A 19,463-nucleotide genomic window follows, 5' to 3' on the forward strand; every position below is an offset into this window, starting at 1 on the left:
CTCCCCAAAAATTTGCTAAGAGGGTACATGGTATGTTAAGTGTGCCTATAAATTAATTAATCAATAAATAGGGCAGCACTCATGCCCTCAAAGTACCCTTCGGACTTCAGAGGGGACCCCCCCAACATGGCACCTCTCTCTAGCGATGTGCAAACACTCACCAAATACCTGCCTGCTTGGACCCCACCAACCTCCTACAGGTGCTTTCTCAGCCTGCAAGACTTTCTGCTGGGAACAGTGACACTATTAGGTCTGCTGCAGAGACCAAGCTGATGCCCCGCAGCCCAGGACATCACATCACAGCCTATGTGGATGTGCCCGCCCTTCCCAGTCACGAGGCCTCAAGAGACAAGCAAGGTCAGAACAGGATGGGGCAATGTTCACAACTCCAGAGACCACGGCCCCTGTGGTACTGGTACCGGGCATTAGAGCAAGCTGCCCACCAGCTCCTCCACCACAAGCACATTTCAAAAGCAGTGGCAGAGCTACTAGCAGTAGTCAGGCTACCAGGTTAGCCCACAAAAGGCAGAAACCGCTGCTTCCTAACCACACTGATGCCAGGAAGAGGAGGGAGAGAGGACAGAGCTGGATTTGGGGAGCACAGCTGTGGAAGCGTGGCTGCACGACCTTGGGCACCGTGACCTTGAGCACTGCATTCAGCCTCTGCCTTGGGAGCTTTCCCAGTGGGAGAACAAAAGGCTCCAACACTAGAGGATATAAGCCAACAGTTCACACCAGGGAAACAGCCCCTGAAGGGGTGCAGTCACGCAGACACAGAATGCCATTTTCCAGTTTTTAAAGTGGCAAAAATGCATGAAATGTTAGCACCTAATATTGGCAAAGTGTAAAGAAACTGGCAGCTGTCACACTAGTGGCAACACACTAACAGAACAGAAATGGCTGCTCACAGGAAGCCCATAAAGGCAGGCCTCGCTGTGGTCCACTAGCCCACAACCAGGGACTTACCCCAAAGGAAAGGTAAGCAGAAGAAAATAGTAATGGGCAATGGTCTTAGAAGGCACTCACCACAAGCCGAGGGCTTCTCACTTTTTCTTTACAACGGAAAAAGAAACTCATTGCAAAAATAAATTTAAAAAACTGGCGACCCCTCCCCCAAAAAAACCTAGTAAGTTGTAATACGTCAAGTGCTAGAATATTATACAGTCATTCAACAGGATGTGCAGGAAAAGAAGAGGAGGATGCTATGAAATAATGTTAAGAAAGCAGGATACAGCCCGGCCGGGCATTGCTCAGCGGTTGAGCATCGACCTACGATCCAGGCGATCAGGGTTCGATTCCCGGTCAGGGGACATGCCGATCAATGACTCTCATCATTGATGTTTCTATCTCTCTCTCCCTCTCCTTTCCTCTCTCTGAAATCAATAAAGATATATTTTTTTAAAAAAAAGAAAGCAGGATACAAAATAAGCACATTAATAATAGCTAATATCTATGGACTCTTGGCTCTACTCCTAATTCTCTTCTAAAAACATCACAGTTGATCTTCACAATGACCATCAGAGATGGGTAGTCATCCCATCCTATGTCTGGACGAGGATGCATGGCACGGGAAGGTTTACGACCACCCGGCTGGAACTTGACCCCTCCAGTTGACTCCAGGGTGTGCTCTCCCGGCGGTGGGAACATCCTGCCTCTCAAGCACCAGGCACGCTGCAATTCCAACCAGGTCGAACTCTGCACACCCAAAACCAGAACTGCAGAAATGGAAGGTCCCTCTGAGGCAGGATTATGGGTGTTCTGGTTTGCTCAAAACTGTCTTTGCTACTTCACTAAATGATTACATTTTCATAATGGGCTTTCATGTTTCCTTAAGTACCAAAGGGCCTTGTAGAAAGAGACAGCAGTAATGTGGGCTCGGTCACACCATCTTCTCTTGGGTACTAAATAGTAATAAGACTATAAGCCTCAAAAGCCAGGAAAACCCCTCTGCCACCTGAGAGACATCCCGGGGAAATCTGAATGGCAGAGGACTCCTCGATCACCCCAAACACTGAGGATTAGACACCCCAGCTCCAGCTGCATGACAGTGCCCAGGCTGCCACCGGCACAGATTACTAAATGAAGCAGAGAAGACACTGGTGGGATATGAGGGAAGCATTCACTGCTTCAGGGAGCATGGAGTTGGGGTTCCTTTGCCAGGGTCTGCGAGAGTCCAGCATCTCTGGAGTGGAATCCTATATGTCACATGCTAGGATGTGATTCTTAACCTGAATTTGGGTCACTCTGGGACACCACTCCCGGGACACCCTGTTTCATGGACTGACTCATATCCCTCAAAATTCCTATGTTGAGGCCCTAACCCCTCAGTGTGACTGTATTTGGAGGTAGGGCTTTAGAGGTCATTAGGTTAAATGAGGTCATAGGGTAGGACTTATAAGAAGAGGAAGAGATACCAGGGATACGTGTGCACAGAGAAGAGGCCAAGGAGAGAGCTCTCCCCAGAAACCAACCTGCCGGCACCTTGATCTTGGACTGCCAGCGCCCAGAACTGTGAGACATACATTACTGTTGTTTAAGCACTCAGCCTGTGGTATTTTATTATGGCAGCCGGAGCAAAGAAATACACCCTGCTTACCTGGACACACTCGCTCTTCTTATTCTGTAATGACACAGGAGGTGGGGGCAGGAAAGGGGTACACAAGTCAAAACCCCCTCCATTCACAGTTTCTCAGAATCCTGACTTCTCATCCAGAACACACACAGGACAGACGACAGTGCTGTCCCTTTAGGCTCCCTCAAATTTACAGCCACATAAAAAATAGAACCCCTCATATCCACACAGCCATTCCCCACAAACCACATTACTACAGATATCGGGGGTCAAAATGTGGACATAGCGACATATTTCCTCAGAGATTCAACTGTGAACTCTGGATATGTCTCTACTTGCCAAAGATAAGAAATAATAAAACTGGGTTTACATTTTTAGAAAACTGTGTGAGTAAAAATAAGAAAAAACAGTTCACACCCTGCCATCAGCATAACTCGAGTGTATTCAGAGCAGCCTCCTTAGAGAAAACACACAAGCAGGTCCAGCAACCTTCTCAAAGATGGAAAATGGCTGAGGAACACGCACAGACCGTGGCCTCTGTACACCCCAAAGAGCAGCTGACAAAGCGAACCATTTACCTGAGAGGCGAGGCCTCAGCCCAGGGAGCAGGATGCCTACTTGGCAGCATAATACTGGGTACCCGCTAGGGTACGTGAAGACACCGGGACCCCTGCAAATGTGCCTAGAATAAGGTGCCCACAAGCCCTGCTATTCATGTCCCCAATCTTAGGGTCACTGTCCTTTTCAAAACACATGGAAATAAGACAAAAACCAGGGTTCTTCAGAGTAGATGCACCTAGAGCCAGAGTCAAGCCTCATCCCTACATGGAGGTGCACCCCGCATAAAGAGAGGGCATCCTGGTGCTGGAAGGACAAGGTGTCACGTAACAGTGATCAGAGAAGACAGCTTCTCTCCCTTCTCCAATCCTTCTGGTTACCTCCAGGAAAAGTACCTGAGGTTAGCAGCGGGCAGCCCTACACCTCTCTAATGCTCTCACTTACTGGTGTGTCTTTTCAACAATGGTCTCAGTCACAGCTGGGACAGGCAACAACATCAAGCTTGACTTCATAACATGGTTTCCTTTTCACTGTCTTCATTTTTACAGTTACCTGCTATTTAAGTCAACTCGTTGTGGCTCTCCAATCACAGTAATCATATAAACTTTCCTCTTTAAATAAAGACTTTAAAGTTTTTTAAGTGTATGTTAAAAAAAGGAATTACAGGGCAAGTAATAGTACCATGGTAATAAACAAATAGCTGAAACTTGAAAACCAGCAGCCTTAGTGCTCTCCTAGCCCGTGTGTCCCACATCCTGGGTGATCTATAAATATCTGCTCTGCTGAAGTCAAGGCGGAGGCGCGTCCTAAAAACTGCACGCTTTCATTGTGCAGAGTGAGGGCAGCTCATTCCCACTGCACCAGCCTCACAGTACCTACTCATTTCCTTCTTCACCCTTGAACCAGACAACACTGGCTGACTCCCAAAGGCCACTCTTTCTTCCTGAGCAATGAAAACCCTAATTGGGAGGGGAGGGGGCACACTGCCTCCCAGGCTGCAGGACTGATGTACACAGCCATCCGAGTGGGATCAGTGTGCACCTTCTAGGAAGGGTCCTGACAGCTGGGGATGGAGGGTGTCACCTTTTTTGTGCCGTAGACCCACTCAGCAACCTGGTGACACACATGGGCCTCTTCTCAGGAAAAATGTTTTAAATTACATAAAATAAGACACACAAGATTACAAAGCAAACAGACTATATTGAAATAGAATTATCAAAATACAAAAAACAAAACTGGCATAATAATATGTAGGATTCTCTATTATCACATTAAAAACTACCACATTTAGCCTGGCTGGGCACAGCTCAGCGGTTGAGCGTTGGCCTAGGATCCAGGAGATTGCGGTTCGATTCCCGGTCAGGGCACATGCCCGGGTTGTGGTCTCAATCCCCAGCTGGGGAGTGCAGGAGGCAGCCAATCAATGACTCTCTCATCACTGATGTTTCTACTTCTCTCTCCCTCTCCTTTCCTCTTCTGAAATCAATAAAGATTTTTTTTTTTTTTTTAAATACCACATTTTCAATCAGAAATGACATTCTGAGACTTTTTCATGTCACAGTTGTTGCACGTGCCTCAATACTTTCAGTGACATAGTCACCCATTTACTAACCATTTTCTGACCATTTTCTATGGTTTGCTGCTACTTTCACAATTAAGAAAATGCTAAATTTCAATCAGAGACCAGCAAAAAAGTTGTAAATGTTTTCCCTATGTAAGTTCAAACCCTTGAATCCTATCTATGGAAACAGAGGCAGTTTCTCCTCTGCCCCCACGTCCTTCCTGCTAGCTGGCATAAGGACAGGACGGCCGGAGCTGGAACAGTCATTTGGACTCTGAAGTAAGACAGAAGCCCTGGACTCTGACAACCTGGAGTCCACGCCAGCCCAGCTGCCTACCTCTAGACAGATCTGTCTATCTCGTTAAGACACAGTGGGTTCACTCTGTCTTATATGAAGCTACTCAACCCTAATCTTAATTGCCCTATCTCTAATACCTTTCCTGGGTGGTGAGGCTGGAAACAGTTCGAACCTGATTACTAGTAATTCTCATTCATCTTTGAGAGACACACTGTCCCTTACTTATGAAATGATTACTCCAGAACTGCAAAGGAAACCTGATTACACAGCCCCTCTGTAGCTGACAGCCTTCCAGGAGGTGAACTCCAAAACCTTGAACAAGGGAAGGTTGCCCTCTAACCCAGTCCTGCGCCACTCCGGGAGCATGTCCCGGAAAGTGTGCCCAAGCCCAAGCATCACGTGCAACCATAGCTCAGCAAGTCTACAGCCACGCACACTGCATTCTAAGACCACGACCAGGGATACACACACCTGCCTTGACCCCACACTTCAAGAGGTCCACAGTCGTGTAGGAGGAGCACAAAGGTGCTGCTGTGACCCAAAGGCCCAGAAGTTGTCCCAGTATTGGCAAAGGCAACTCAGAAAAGTACTTACTAATTGTCATAGACTCCGGCACTGAGGCAGAAGGTAAGAGGCTGCTCAGAGGACTTCCTTGGCCTGGAGGACTGGCTTCCACACTAGGAAAAGGCAGGCAGAAGGAAGTTACAGTCAATGACTTAAAATGCACAACTGTACCACTCAAACACTAGCTGGTGCTAAGTTTACTCATCTGTGCCCACTAGGAGCAACAGAAGGCAGCCCTTGAAATTACAGTCAATCCTTATTATTTGCAATTCCTTACTTACAAATTTACCCGCCCACTAAAATTTATTTGTAGCCCCAAAATCCATATTCAAAGTGATTCCGTGCTCACTCCTGCACAGGGGCAGGTCCCCAGATGTGCCTGCTCCCAGAAGACACCAACAAGGTGAGCTCTGCCTTCTTCTTTCAGCTGTGATACTGTAAGTGTGTCCTTTGGGCAGGTTATTTAGCACCACATTTCTCACATTTCTTGGTGTTTGCTATCTAAAATGGCCCCAAGCGTGGTGCTAAAGTGCTGTCTGGTGTCCCCAAGCACAAGAAGGCTGTGATGTCCACTGTGGAGAAAGCACGTCTCAGGTAACCTTTTGTTCAAGCAGGTGTTACAGTGTTATTGGCCATGAGTTCAATGTCAATGAATCAACAATATATGTTAAATAAGGTGTCTTAAAACAGGAGCAGGCATAAAACTAAGTTATGTAACAACTGGCTGACAAAAATGCTGTGACCAGAGACTCCCAGGAAACTAACTCAGTGTTTCCGCCAGAGCAATGGCTCAATCTGCACAGTAACTATATAGAACACAACTGCCACAGATAACGAGACTGACTCTATATTTACAAAGAACTTGCAACATGAGAAAATAACGCCTCTTTCATGAAAACAGCATAGTATGGTTCACACACATACACACACACACACACACACACTCCCCACCAGCAGAAAAAGGACCAAAATGTCAACAATGAAATAAAGGGGTTAAAAGTGATTATTTTCAATTAATGCTGCATCCAGTTTTTCTAAGATAACCAGCAACAAGGACGAGGAGTCCTGGATGGATGGGGGGCACCAGTCCTCCCTGACACTACTCATTGGTACAAGCCTCCTGCAGGCAGTGCCGTTTCAGAGCAGAGCCCATCCACGCAGGGTGAGACCACACCACCAAGCATGGCGCAGGGCAGTGGTGGCGCCCAGCCTGGAGCTGAGCTTGCAAATGGACATGGTATCTCCCTGAGATGCCAAATTAAAACCACTAAGAGAAAGAAGGAAACACAGGAACAACAAGAATCATACAGAAGAGGGACTTCACTCCACCACCACACAGCCAAGGACTCTGGGCAACTCAAAGTCTTCGAGATACTTTAATTTGAAAAAGGAAAACTGCTATGGCACTTATTACTGTAGGCCAGACTAGGCACTTCACAAACATATGATATCAAGTGGCTTAAATATTATATATAACATTAACTATTCTATATCATCATCAAGTATTAAAATTAGCAAACAGTGACAGAAGAGATACCCAGATTGGGCCCCAGAAATGTACAAAGTAAAGGTGATATGCAAATGAAGGTTGACAAATCCTATTTCTTACAGAGCCTCTCATGCTCTTCGACCCGACAACTCCATGTTTTGTGATGTTAAGACTAAACCTGAACACAAAGAAGGCCTTGCCCTTCAATACTAGCAGGTGCCCTCCTATCTTTAAAAAAGAATAAAATGCTAAATAAAATCCAATCCCAAAAGGTAACGTGGTTTCTGAACACTAACCTGTACCGAGGTCCGGGCTCCGGGAGAGTGTGGTCCTCGGGTCCTGCCCCATTCTCCAGGCTGCCGAGGGGCGCATCTGTGAACAGAGCACAATCACAGAGGTAAGGCCAGGTTTCTGTTTTCATTTCATTTTCTCCAGTGCGGACACTGGCTCATCTGCTAAACCAGTTGACTTAGAAATGTTTTCCTCATCAGTACACTGGATTTTTATCTGCTACTCGTTTCATTTTTTCATCCATAATCTCAGACTTTGCATCAGTCACTGAAGATGGCCCCAACCATTTTTACTTTAGCTGCCTGGAATTACCCATGAAGTGCATGTTCAGAGCCAACCTCAGAATCAGGGAAGAACAAAATCAGCTTTCTGTTAGACAAAGCTGCTCCTGCCTGTAGTGGCTCACAGCAGACACAAGAGGGCAGCACAGCCTAACCACTGACAGTGTCTGCTCAGGTCAAAACAAAGCGACTGCCGATTTCTAAAAAGCCACTTGCCCTGCATTCAGTGGCATGTGGAAAGGCATGTGGAAGAAGTGAGGTCACAAGTAATCTTTAGAAACAATAGGCAAGAAGCACTAAAGATTTTTATAAGTGTACCAGCTGCTGCTCAAGTCTCTTTCTGGGAAAAAACAAATTTTTTGCCTCTTGGGTTAGATGGTGACATTAAAGACAGTTTCACCCAGAACATTTGCTCACTGGAGAAACTTCTGGCTTGCCAATGCCCACAACACAGCCAGGCCTGGATCGGAACAAGGGACACAGATTGGAACGGAGGGAACAGATCTGGTTCCCTAAGCTGTCCATCACAGCCTTCTCCGTGTTGTTCTTTCTGTTTATGCTAGTTTCGTACCGCTCAAGACTCCCTAGCTCTTAAGGGGTTCGGCTAAGGGGACTCTAAAGGAAAATGGTTTTCACCTTTTTCACCCTGCTGTCACCATCAAGCTATTCTGCATACTCCTACCTCTTTCAAGTAGTTCCAAGGGGAAGAGAGAGTGTCTACTTCGCCACCTCCCCTTCCTTGCTCCCTGGTATTGTGGTTAGTTAAGATTGAGGTCTCGCCCTGGCCAGTTTGGCTCAGTGGTTAGAGCGTCAGTCTGCGGACTGGAAGGTCGTGGGTTTGATTCCTGGTAAAGGGAATGTACCTCAGTTGTGGGTTTGATCCCCGGCCTTGGTCAGGGCGTGTGCAGGAGGCAACTGATTGATGTGTCTCTCTCATCGATGTCTCTCTCTCTCCCTCTGCTCCTCTCTCCTACCTCCCTCCCTTCCACTCTCTCTGAAAATCAGTGTAAAAAAATATCCTCAGGTGAGGGTTAAAACAAAACAGAAGACTGAGGGCTATGCCTGGGTACAAGCCTTGCTCCCAACTTTAATTCAGCAAGTTACCTACGCTCTTTGTGCCTCGGTTTCTTCATCTATGAAATAGGATGACACTACTACCTGCCATATGGCATTTTAATAATGTCTACCACATAATACAGTAGTAAAACGTGTAAAATTCAGTGAGAACTCAGTGAGCGAGGGCTAGCATCAACACACCCTATAACTGAGCCTGCCTGCCACAGGCTCTCACCTTCCCAGTCACCTGGAAGTGCTCTCAAAGGACCCCAAAGAGCTCTTCCCTTGATCCCCCTCCCACCTTCCTGCCGCCCAAAACAAGACTGAGCAAACACTCTTCCTTGGAGCGCCCCTTTCTCAGCCTTCGTACAATGATCTTCGGTCCTCCTGCCCCCACCATCTTTTTCTTCAATTCCTGAGCAAAGGTGTCCCGGAAGTACAGAGCCACGGTCTCCACCACCCTGGTAAATCCAGCAAGGTCTTAACTGCAGATTTCACCTCTGCAAAGATAACTCACCTCTGGCTAGGACCTGAATCTTGAATCCTGGCCCCACATCTCTAACTGCCCACCAGAAATCTCCACTGGGATGTCCCACTGGGCCACCAACTGATCATGACCTTCAAACCCACTCTTCTGTCACCACTTCCCAGTGGCTGTAACCTCAGAAGAGCGCGGCATTCACCCTCCCTCCCATCACAGAGCTAGTGGTGCAGAGACCTGCCAGCCCCACCTAGTTACCTCTCACTCCTTGTTTACAAGCCATTTTCACCCTAGTTCAAAGGCTTCATGCCCTCTAGGGGTCTCCTGCAGCAGGTCACCCCAGATCATCTCACCCTCTCTAATGTGACACACACACAGCTATCAGATTCTGCTCCCTGAAGCAAAGACGGGGAATACAACATACACATAGAAACCCACAGTTGGAGCAAAAGCCAACATCGCCCACCAGCATCCCAGATACAACATCAACTCAGCCCAGGTGGATTTCCCTTCATAATACATGACCAGGACCTGCTGACATCTGCGGTAGGCTGAGGCCCTGGAGTCACAGAGCAGAAGGAGACGCAGACTTCTCACTCATCTGCCAGGTCCAAGGCAGGTACTGCTACTGTCTTAATTTTATAAATGAGGAAACAGACTGCAAGGACTTAAGTTATTTGTCCAAGATCACACAGCTGAAGTGCGAGGATCTAAACCTGGGTCTGCCCAGCGACAGGGCTGAGCCCTTGCCCACTTCAGTCTCTCGTTCAGCTGATCTGAAATATCTGCTTTTCCCTCTACACGTTCCTGCCACTATTCCTCTGTTCACACCGCATCCCCAACCAGGTATCATTTTCCACTGCCAGATGTGCACTCCAGACCACATGCCACATCTCCACCTACTGCATCCATCCACTCATCACCAGGAAAGGCTTCCTGAATCCAGCTGTGAGCCTGGCTCTGGCTGGAGTCAGGGTGACACTTGAATCAAGACAAACATGGTCCCTGTGCTCAAGGACCTCAAAAACTAGTGGGGACGGGGGTGAGCATTATCAAGTAATTACACAAATACACGATCACAAACATAATCACAAAAATACAGAGCAATATGGACACAGCAGATTCACAGCAGCATAAAGAATGAGGCTGGCCTGCCTGGGGAGTGGACAGAGGAGCCCTCTACAACAGAGACACCTGGGCTGTGACCTGAAGGGTGCCCTCAGGTAGGGTAAGGCAAGGGAAGCCTGGGGAGAGAAATGAAGGCAGGCTCATGGAAGGAAGTGGAAACAGGGCAGTGTGGGTGGGGACACTGAGCAAAGGGAAATGGGAAGAAATGAGGCTGCTGGAGTGAACTGGGGTCTGGGTGGCCATAGTGAGGATTTCGGATTGTATCCTAAGTGTGGTGGAAGGGTTTGGAGCAGGGGAATGAGGCAATCTGATTTATGTTCTAAAAAAATCACTCTGGCTGCTAAAAGAATGGATGGGGCTGGGGGCCAGGGATAGAAGCAGAGAGAGCTACTGGGAGGCTACTTGGCAATAGCTCAGGCAAGAAGATACGAGGCTGAGTTAGAACAGGGTGGTGAATTCAGGGCACACACTTCGACCATTCATTCCTCTGTTCTTTACACTGGGTGACTGAAACAATGTTCCCTGCCCCCTCCTTGCACACAAACTCCAGGAGGGACTCATCTTTGGATCCCCAGAGCCTAGAACAGTGCTGACACAGAGCAGGATCGCTTATTGGATGAGCAAAGAAAACAGGAGCTCTAAGTGGCACATGACCTATATAAGTGGGGTAGAAACCACACAGTGCGGGCCCTGAGGTCCCCCGTTTCCTGACATTCCACACAGAAAAATTAGTCCCTGGGAGCCAAGCTCTGAAATCAACCATTTCAGATGAGAGCAGAGCCACAATAGACCCTCCTCACCCTCAACAAGCAACTCCAAGGCCCAGTAACAGGACGAGAAGCTGAAAAATGTACAAACTGATGGGAGATGAGGGGTGAGGACCTGCAGTTTCGAATGAGCTGCATCCATTGGGAACCGCCTCTGCACTGGCTGAGTCCACCCAACACTAAAGCAGGCCCCGCGGTGAGGCAGGAGCGTGCAGGGTTTCATGTGCAGTGAGCAGTCGTGGGTGCTTTGTTCACCTCCACTTGTCATCCTCAGCAGAAAAGAACTCTGGGGACTCTCCCTTCCAGCCTCAAAGACACGTGAGTAAAGGTGTTCTGCTCTGCTACAGGTAATATACAAGCCGAAGGACTGACTGTATCCACTCCTTCATGTTCTCAGGGTCTCATGTGACCCTGGCCTGGCATCTCCCTTAGCAGAGCCCCTCCCTCACCCCAGAAAGGAAGCTCAAAGCACAGCCCCTGATCCACAGAACCGCCTCTTCCAAGATTCAGAAGGATGACGATTCTGTGTTCAGGGTCCGGGTCTCTGCCGCTTTCTCCCTCCCAAGACTTGGCTACCAACACATCCATCCTTCCCCCCATGTCCCTCTCCCCCTTTGTCATCCTCCTCTCTCCCTCTCTCTCTAAACACCCCAAAGGCAGTGACAGCAGAGGCACTAATATTTTCAAAGATGGTGGAAAAGTCTCCCAAGGGAAGAGCCTCTGTGTGCAAAGTCACCACCAAAGACCCAGAATGGCTCCCAGGCCTGAGAGAGAGAGAATTATGTTAACGTCACTCAATTAGGGGGTGCCAATCAGAAGGGACACACTAGTCATAAATGGAGTGAAAGAAAAGGAGTCTGGGCCCAGCTGGGCATGGCTCAGCGGTTGAGCGTCGACCAGGGATCCAGGCGATCAGGGTTCGATTCCCGGTCAGGGCACATGACCGGTTGTGGGCTTGATCAATGACTCTCTCATCATTGATGTTTCTCTCTCTCTCTCCCTCTCCTTTCCTCTCTCTGAAATCAATAAAGATTTTTTTTTTTTTTAATTTAAAAAAAGAAGAAAAAAAAGAAAGGAGTCTGGGAAAGACATCTTGGCCGTGCCCGGTGCTGCCCAAGGAAGGATCTCCCTGCAGGCAGGCTGGTCCCAGCACCACCTGGGCACGTGCCTGCCACGGAAATGGGGCATCAGGCCAGGAGGGACTGGATGCAATCTGGCATTTCAATCGGGTAATGGATTCCCCAGCTCTGATTCCAGTGTCTTCATGCAGCCGTGGATTAATCTGCCTCCCATGCTATGCTCCAGCTGACATTTGTCCCTCAGGTTTTCACAGCTTCCAAGACTCCTGACAGCTCTGTTACTGTAGTAAATGAAAAGTTGGCAGACTGGCTCCTGCACAGCCTCTCTGGTGAGGGCAATCAGATAAGCTGGAGCTTGGCTCCCATCAACAGTGACAAGATGGAGCCTCTGGGTCTGCGAGGATGACAGCCAGAGGTGGGGCTGTGGGAAACCTGCCAGAGGGATGTCTTCTCTTGAGGACCCTCAAGGATCCTGGAAGCTGCCCAGGAGCTACTTCCCCTAGAGGCACTGGTCTACAGAAAGCCCAGAGGGAGGAAGAGTGCCGGGTTCTGTAAGACCAAACCCAAAATTGAATGGCAAACAGCATTCTGGAGCAGCCAACCATCTGCCCCCAGCACCTGATGGTTAGAGGAGCCCAGTTAAGAAATGAAAAGGCCACTGGAAACAAAATAGACTGTCTGGTGCATGCACCTAACAGACCTGCATGCTACACACCACAACTGAAAGGTGCCTCTGGGGGCAGCCGGACAAGGTGAATGGGGACCTGGGTCATGACCTAGAAGCCATGAACAAACCCTAGAAACTTGCCAGTGGTCCCAGGCATGCATTAGGACCACCTGCTCTCTGTAAACCCCCGCTCCCCTCTCAGACATTCCATCCCCATCTGCATAGCCACTAAATAGATAGTAGCAAAGCAACCATCCCCCAACCCCTGGACTCTTGGACCAAGGACAGTCATCTGAGTGAAAGGAGGTAATGGTGGTGACCTGGCCTGCAGACACAAGCAAGGCTGGCCAGACTGTCCACCCCTCTTGGAGATTTCAACTGGACCCAGAGAGAAGTGCTGGCTGGGATGGACGGTCACAGGGCTGAGGCAATGGTGTTGGCACCTCAGCCAAGTACAGGCCAAAGGGGAGGGGGTGAAAATGGAGAGGGAGCAAAGATGGACCAGGAGATGGGAAAGGGGGGCACAGAGTGAGAAAGATGACATGACCCTGCCAGGTCAGGAGCCCTCTCCATTCTGGTCCAGCTCCCAGGCCCATGGCTGCCCACAGATGCCCTATCACATCACTGCTGCAATGTCAGCAGGAGCCTCATGGGGCCTCAGCATGTACTTGGCACCCTTCCCCACATGAACTGAGGGAATCTCACCACGAATCTGAGAGGAATGATATAGTAATGGCCACCCCTTCCTCCTGGGCTGTGCTCAAGAGTGAACAAGTGAGTCTATCAGTCGATCACCTTACAGTCCTGGACTCCCTTTCAGGGTGTGGTAAGTGCTGGCCACCTTATTACCGTCACCCACTTTCCAGAAGAGGAGGCCAGCCTGTTGGACAGGTCACTCAGCCATCCTTGCTCATTAACCTCCATGTGCACCAGGAATACACCGCTCAGAGCGGTACCCTGCTCCTGTTCCCGCAGCCTCCTAGAGGTGGGACTGAACTGACCCCCACTCTAAACTGCTGCCAGTCCACGCCCCACCCACCTCTGCACAGGAGCTGGTTTGAGTGGCTTTCTGCTCCCTGCACAGTGACAAGTACCACAGTCTATCATCTGGTTCAGAACGTCAACAGCTTCCTGAGCAGTTGGTAGGCCCCGTCCGTTTTTTAAACCTGGCCCTGGGAAGACGTCAGGGGAGTGCTGGGGGGAACACAGCCTCACTGACCTGGGGGTGCTGTGGAGAAATGCCGGGCACTGAGTCAGCTGCACTGCACACCTGCTCCTCTGGGCGAGCTGGGCTAGTGCACGTCCCACCATCACCACTCCCGTGACCCGCCCTAGCTAAAGAACACACTAACAAACCACACACACACACATGCTCAATGGCACAAAACGGGCCACAACAGCTATCCCTCCACAGGCAGGTTTTAAGCAAGCTACTCCCTGATCTCGAGCACTTTGCTACAAAGGGTGCCAGGGCCTTTACAGCCATGGGTTCTGCGACCTCCCTTCTCCAAAGAGGCAAAAATAATGGTCACCCTTTGTGGTCAGCTTGTACAGGACCAAGTTCAACAAATCGCTAGCAAGAAGAGAAGCAGACCTGAGGGCTCCCTGGTGACTTGCCAACACTCACTCAGGCAAGGGAACCCCAAAATACCCAGGTTCACCAAGAAGTAAAGTCACACCCTCTGTCACTCTGAACCTCAGCAGGCCCTCCTGCTCTGAAGCCTGGGGCTCCTTGCTCCCACACCTATAGGCAGAGGTGACCCAGACACCCCTGAGGTTCTCAGAGCCAACGCTTGTACTGGAGGAAGAGTAGTCAGGAAGCACCCACCTGCAGGGCTGAAGGAGCCCACTCCACTGACTGGAAAGAGGACATCGGTGTCACCATGCAGCACCTGCAGTGGAGCCCAGCTGTGCATCTGGGAGAGGCAGGTGTTCCCGTCCAGTGGCCTATGATGAAAGAATACAGTTGTGTGAAAGGGTGAAGGGCCCCTGAGGGCACAGATCACCACAAGCATCTGCTGGGCCTCCCACAAGTTCCTTCTTGGAAACTAACCAGGCCATGACAGGGCTGGGCGTAGCAGGAGATGCAGCTGGGAGTGGGGAGCATGGAGACTGGAGCCAGACCCCTTGCCTTTGTTTGTTCAGCCACTGTTTACTGAGCATCTACTATATGCCAGGCAGTGTACAGCACATATGTTTTGTGCTGGCAAAAGAGCCAGCACACAGTGCTTATCCTGCTCTCATGGAGCTTAGTGTGTTGGGGGACATAGACGTGAATCAAATAAACCCCCTAGAAGGTGTAAAACAGCAGCTCAGCTTCCTGGAGCTGGTCAGGAAGGTCGTGGAAGGCTTCCTGGAAGAAGAGAAGTTTGAGGTGAGAGCTGAAGGAAGCACAAGAGTCACTTGAGTGAAGAGGAGTGACAAAAGGTATGGGGGACATGGACAGCACACGCAAAGTGCTGAAGGAGGAAGCATGGTGTGTTCCAGGTTCTGAAATGACGGCAGCCACGTGACCTTGGGCTGGCATCATTGCATCTCACTGGATCTCAAACCCTCTCCGGTAAAAGAGCAAAATGAGACCAGACCCTATCTGGGTCCTGTCCAAGAAAGGGGTCGGCTCAAACATTAACCAGGCTCATATGATCTGTTATATTGTCACCGTAGCCACTAAGTTCAGAACTAACCTGTGCGATCTTTGTAATAACAGGCTGGCATGATTAAATTTGTTTGAGAAACTATTTGCCTCTGGGCAAGCGGGAAATACTAATAGGATGTACTGTGCTGACTTTAAAGACTATAAACTCACTCTGTAACTCAGCTGTAAAGAAGACCAAGGCAGGTCAGAATCACACCTATTTAGCAGAGGAGGAGCGGGCAGGGAGAGGGAAGGACAAAGCAAAAGGAGGGAAGGGGGGAGGAGGAAAGGGAGGGGAAAAGGAAGGGAGGGGGGAAAACTCGGAGATTCTGTGACTTGTCCAAGGTCATCAGCCTTAAGGACAGAGCGAACGAAGGCCTGTGGGGGACTCAAGCACAGGTCTTCCAAATCCAGGAACAAGGGGTCTCCTGGCTACTGCCTACCATGGTATGATGCATAGTTTTTCTTTCTTTCTTTGGAGCAGATATCAACAAAACTTTTCTGTAAAGGACCAGATAGCAAATAGTTTAGGCTTTGAGGCCGTACTTATTCTTCTTTGAGTTTTTTGCTTGTTTAACCCTTTCAAAACGTAACAAACAACCATTCTTAGATTGTCGGGGATCTGGCCAGCAGGTGTACTTGGCCATCTCCCATTTTAGAGACCATCATATAGACACTCTGCTTTCAGCCCTCTCTAGCTTTTGGTCATCCATTTGGCACTGAACAAAAGCCTCAGAATTTTGCAAACTGTATCATTTAATCCTGCAGGTAACACATACAATGAGACTCTCAGATGGCACTCTAGGGCGCAAAAGAGGAAGGCCCATTCTTAGATGGACTTGGCTGTGCCCCTAGAAACTGTGCAGAACCGCCTTCCTCGGGCTCCAGACCAGCAACTGGCAACTAAGGGGACTCCCCAGGACACCTATAGGTGGTCAGGGCACCCCTCAGGAGAAGGCAGCTAAACCACCTGTCCCTTCCCTGCCACTGCACTGCCTCCAGGGGAGTGGGACCTTCTGCTGTTTCTGAGGGGACATCTTGCCCCTTCCCAGCAAAATATGCAGGGTGCAGGGGGCAGCCAGGCCTTAGCAGCTGAGATTTGGAGCCCATGTGAAAGTGGCCAAGGGCTACTACCTTAAAACTGAGCTATACTGGTTCCTGAGGCAGAGACCAATTCACAATATGGTGCCAGTGTTGGCTTAACAACATAAAGCAAGTGTTGCTTTTCATTAGAAACGGGAAACACATTGTAAAACCTAGAAAATGTTCAAAAGATGAGGGGGGAAAATTACACCCAAAGCCACATTATCCAAAACACAACTGATTTAGACACTATTTCCTTAGTGTCTTTTTTCTTTCTTTCTTATGCATATTTTTCTTCACGAGGTCATAATGAAACTAAACGTAGGACTGTATATGTGGCTTGTCTCATTCAATATAACTCACAAGTTCATCTTCATACTGCTTGGATATTCTTACACTTCATTAGAAAGGTTTAAGATCCTAAACATTAAGACGTCGAGGTTCACGGAACAGGATATTGTTAACCACTCCTTCGCGGTTGCACATCTAGGTCAGCTCCGATGTTCTGCTTCTCTAAATAAGGACTTTGGTATCTGGACACAGCATCCTTCTTCCTGAGGCTGCCCTCAGGCCAGATCCCTGGCAGTGGGATTGCTAAATCAACTGAGATCAGCATTTTTAAGGCTGCTGGCATTGTGTTTTCCCAGAGGGCTGCCAACACTACCAGCTATCGATGAAGATGCCCCTGTGCCTGCCTTGTCACATCACTCATTCCACAGTTAGAGCCTACTGTGTGCCTGGAGGATACCAAGCCTGAGGAGACACCCAGAGCAGGCCACGGTCAGGGCTCTAACCAGGGCTTGGCTTTTTCCAGGTCTCATTTTATTTATTTATATTTTTATCCTAACCCCGGGATATTTTTTCCATTGCTTTTCAGAGTGGAAGGGGGAAATGGAGCGGGAGGAGAGAAACACCAATGTGAGACACATCGATTGGTTGCCTCCTGCACTCACTCCGACCAGGGGCCAGAGAGAGCCTGCAACCGAGGCACGTGCCCTTGACCAAAATCGAACCCGAGACCCTTCAGTCCACGGGCCGATGCTCTAACCTCTGAGCCAAATGGTCCAGGGCCATGTCGTACTTTAAGTCTCAGCAAATATGACAGGCAAACTATGGTATCTGCTTTCACTTTGCATTTGCTTAATTGCTGGTGAGGTACAACATGTTCCCATATGTTTGTCATCCTTTCTGAATTATGTTTTCACCCCATTTCCCAACTGGTCTCATAGAACACATATGAAATGACAGAAAAACTCCTTTCTACAATAAAGGTATTATCCTCTTTAGAAAAAAAAGAAAAAGAAAAAAAGCAAAGCCAATACTTGTAAATACTGAGGCAGGAGGGACAAGACTTTGCTCAGTCATCAAAGAAGCCGTTTAATTGCTAGCAAACAGAGGCATAAGACCCAACTTTTGGCCAACAGAGCATCTTAAAGACCATCAGAGCACCAGCTTTGCCAGAGGTGGTGGCAGACCACACTGTACTTCTCCAGGCCTGGCCTGGCCACTCCCCTCATAAACCTGGTTGTACTATTAAACTGCTCAAGTTCTGGCCCCCTCAGGCTCCTAGACCTTTCATGTGAACATCATCTTACAATCAAATTGAAAGTATTACTCAGTAGGCCACCTCATCATTCCTCTGCTCTTCCCCTTCCCCCAAGATGCTCTGTAGAATGTTCGCTCAAGACCCCCTCTTCATGCAGGAGAGGCTGTCCAGAATCTGCAGGAAGCTCAATGGCCTCAAAGAGCCATGGTCTGTAAAGGTCACCCTGCACTGTTTTGTGTTTTACACATCACAATGCTGGCAGCTACCTTGGCTTGCAAGGTGGCCTCCCCTCCAGACTCCCCTCAATGGCACCAGTCATTAGGAAGAGAAATGACTGTGTTTGAGGCCAATGAAAGCCCACGAAGTGGATCAACTCAGAGATGCACTCACCAAAGAGACAAAGAATGCAAATGACATTTCCTGAAAGGTCCAGATTAAGACTAAAGGCAAGTGTGATGGTGAATTTTAAGTGTCAACTTGGCAATGCCATGGTAGCCAGACAAATGATCAAATGGTATTCTAGATGTTCCTGGGAAGGTACTTTTCAGATGAGATTAACACTTAAATCAGCAGATTTTGAGTAAAGCAGGCCACCCTCCATAATTTGGGTGGGCTTCACCTCATCAGTTAAGGCCTTCATAGAAAAAGACTGAGGTTCCCCAAAGAAGAAGAAATTCTGCCAGCAGACTGCCTTAGGACTCGAACTACAACTCTTCCTTAGACCTTCCTTGGGCCAGCTGACCCTGCAGATTCTGGATTTGTCAAACTTCCACAATCACATGAGCCAATTCCTTAAAATAAATCTCTCTAGACAGCTAGATACATGGAGAGACACACAGACACACATACTCTATTGGTCCTGTTTCTCTGGAGAACCCTGACTAATACAGCCCATCACAAGACCTGCATCCCAGGAACAAAAACACTCACAGCCTGGCAACAAAACAAGCTGCAGGGAAGCTACTCTAACAAATACTTTAGGAGGAGAAAAAAGCCTCGTACATGAAAATGCTCATGCCACAGCTCATGCTGATAACAAAAAAGCAAAAACAGACAATGATGCCAGCAACAGAAATACTCAACAATGGGGGAAACTTTAGCAAATCATGACATATTGATCTGACTGAAAATCAACCATTCAATATTCAGAATTATGTAGAAACATGAAAAATGTCCAATAGTACAGCATAAACTATGGAGTACAGCATAATCTAACCTTAACCAAGCTTTGTTCATTGCTTTGACAAACCTCAACTCTCTACGAATCCCATTCTCTCATCCATCAAGTGGGAGTGATATCCACTAACCTAAGGACTAGGATAAGGCATATATATAGCTTGTAGCATCTGGCATATCAGATGGTCATTAAGATAATATTATTGCCCTGGCAGGTGTTGCTCAGTGCTT

The 19,463-nt window shown here is 48.5% G+C and overlaps 1 protein-coding gene across 1 annotated transcript in view; it reads right to left on the bottom strand.

The window, feature by feature from the left end:
- Positions 1-19,463, bottom strand: part of SNX29 (sorting nexin 29) — a 458,514-nt gene that overhangs the window by 370,075 nt on the left and 68,976 nt on the right. The window contains exons 9-11 of the mRNA XM_016197611.2: positions 14,621-14,739; positions 7,339-7,414; positions 5,584-5,666 (exon numbers count right to left, since the gene is read on the bottom strand). Of these exons, the coding sequence (XP_016053097.2) occupies positions 5,584-5,666; positions 7,339-7,414; positions 14,621-14,739 (278 nt within the window). The remainder of the gene's footprint in view (positions 1-5,583; positions 5,667-7,338; positions 7,415-14,620; positions 14,740-19,463) is intronic.

Source organism: Miniopterus natalensis, chromosome 3, assembly GCF_054644295.1.
Source record: "Miniopterus natalensis isolate mMinNat1 chromosome 3, mMinNat1.hap1, whole genome shotgun sequence".
NCBI classification, from domain to species: domain Eukaryota; kingdom Metazoa; phylum Chordata; class Mammalia; order Chiroptera; family Miniopteridae; genus Miniopterus; species Miniopterus natalensis.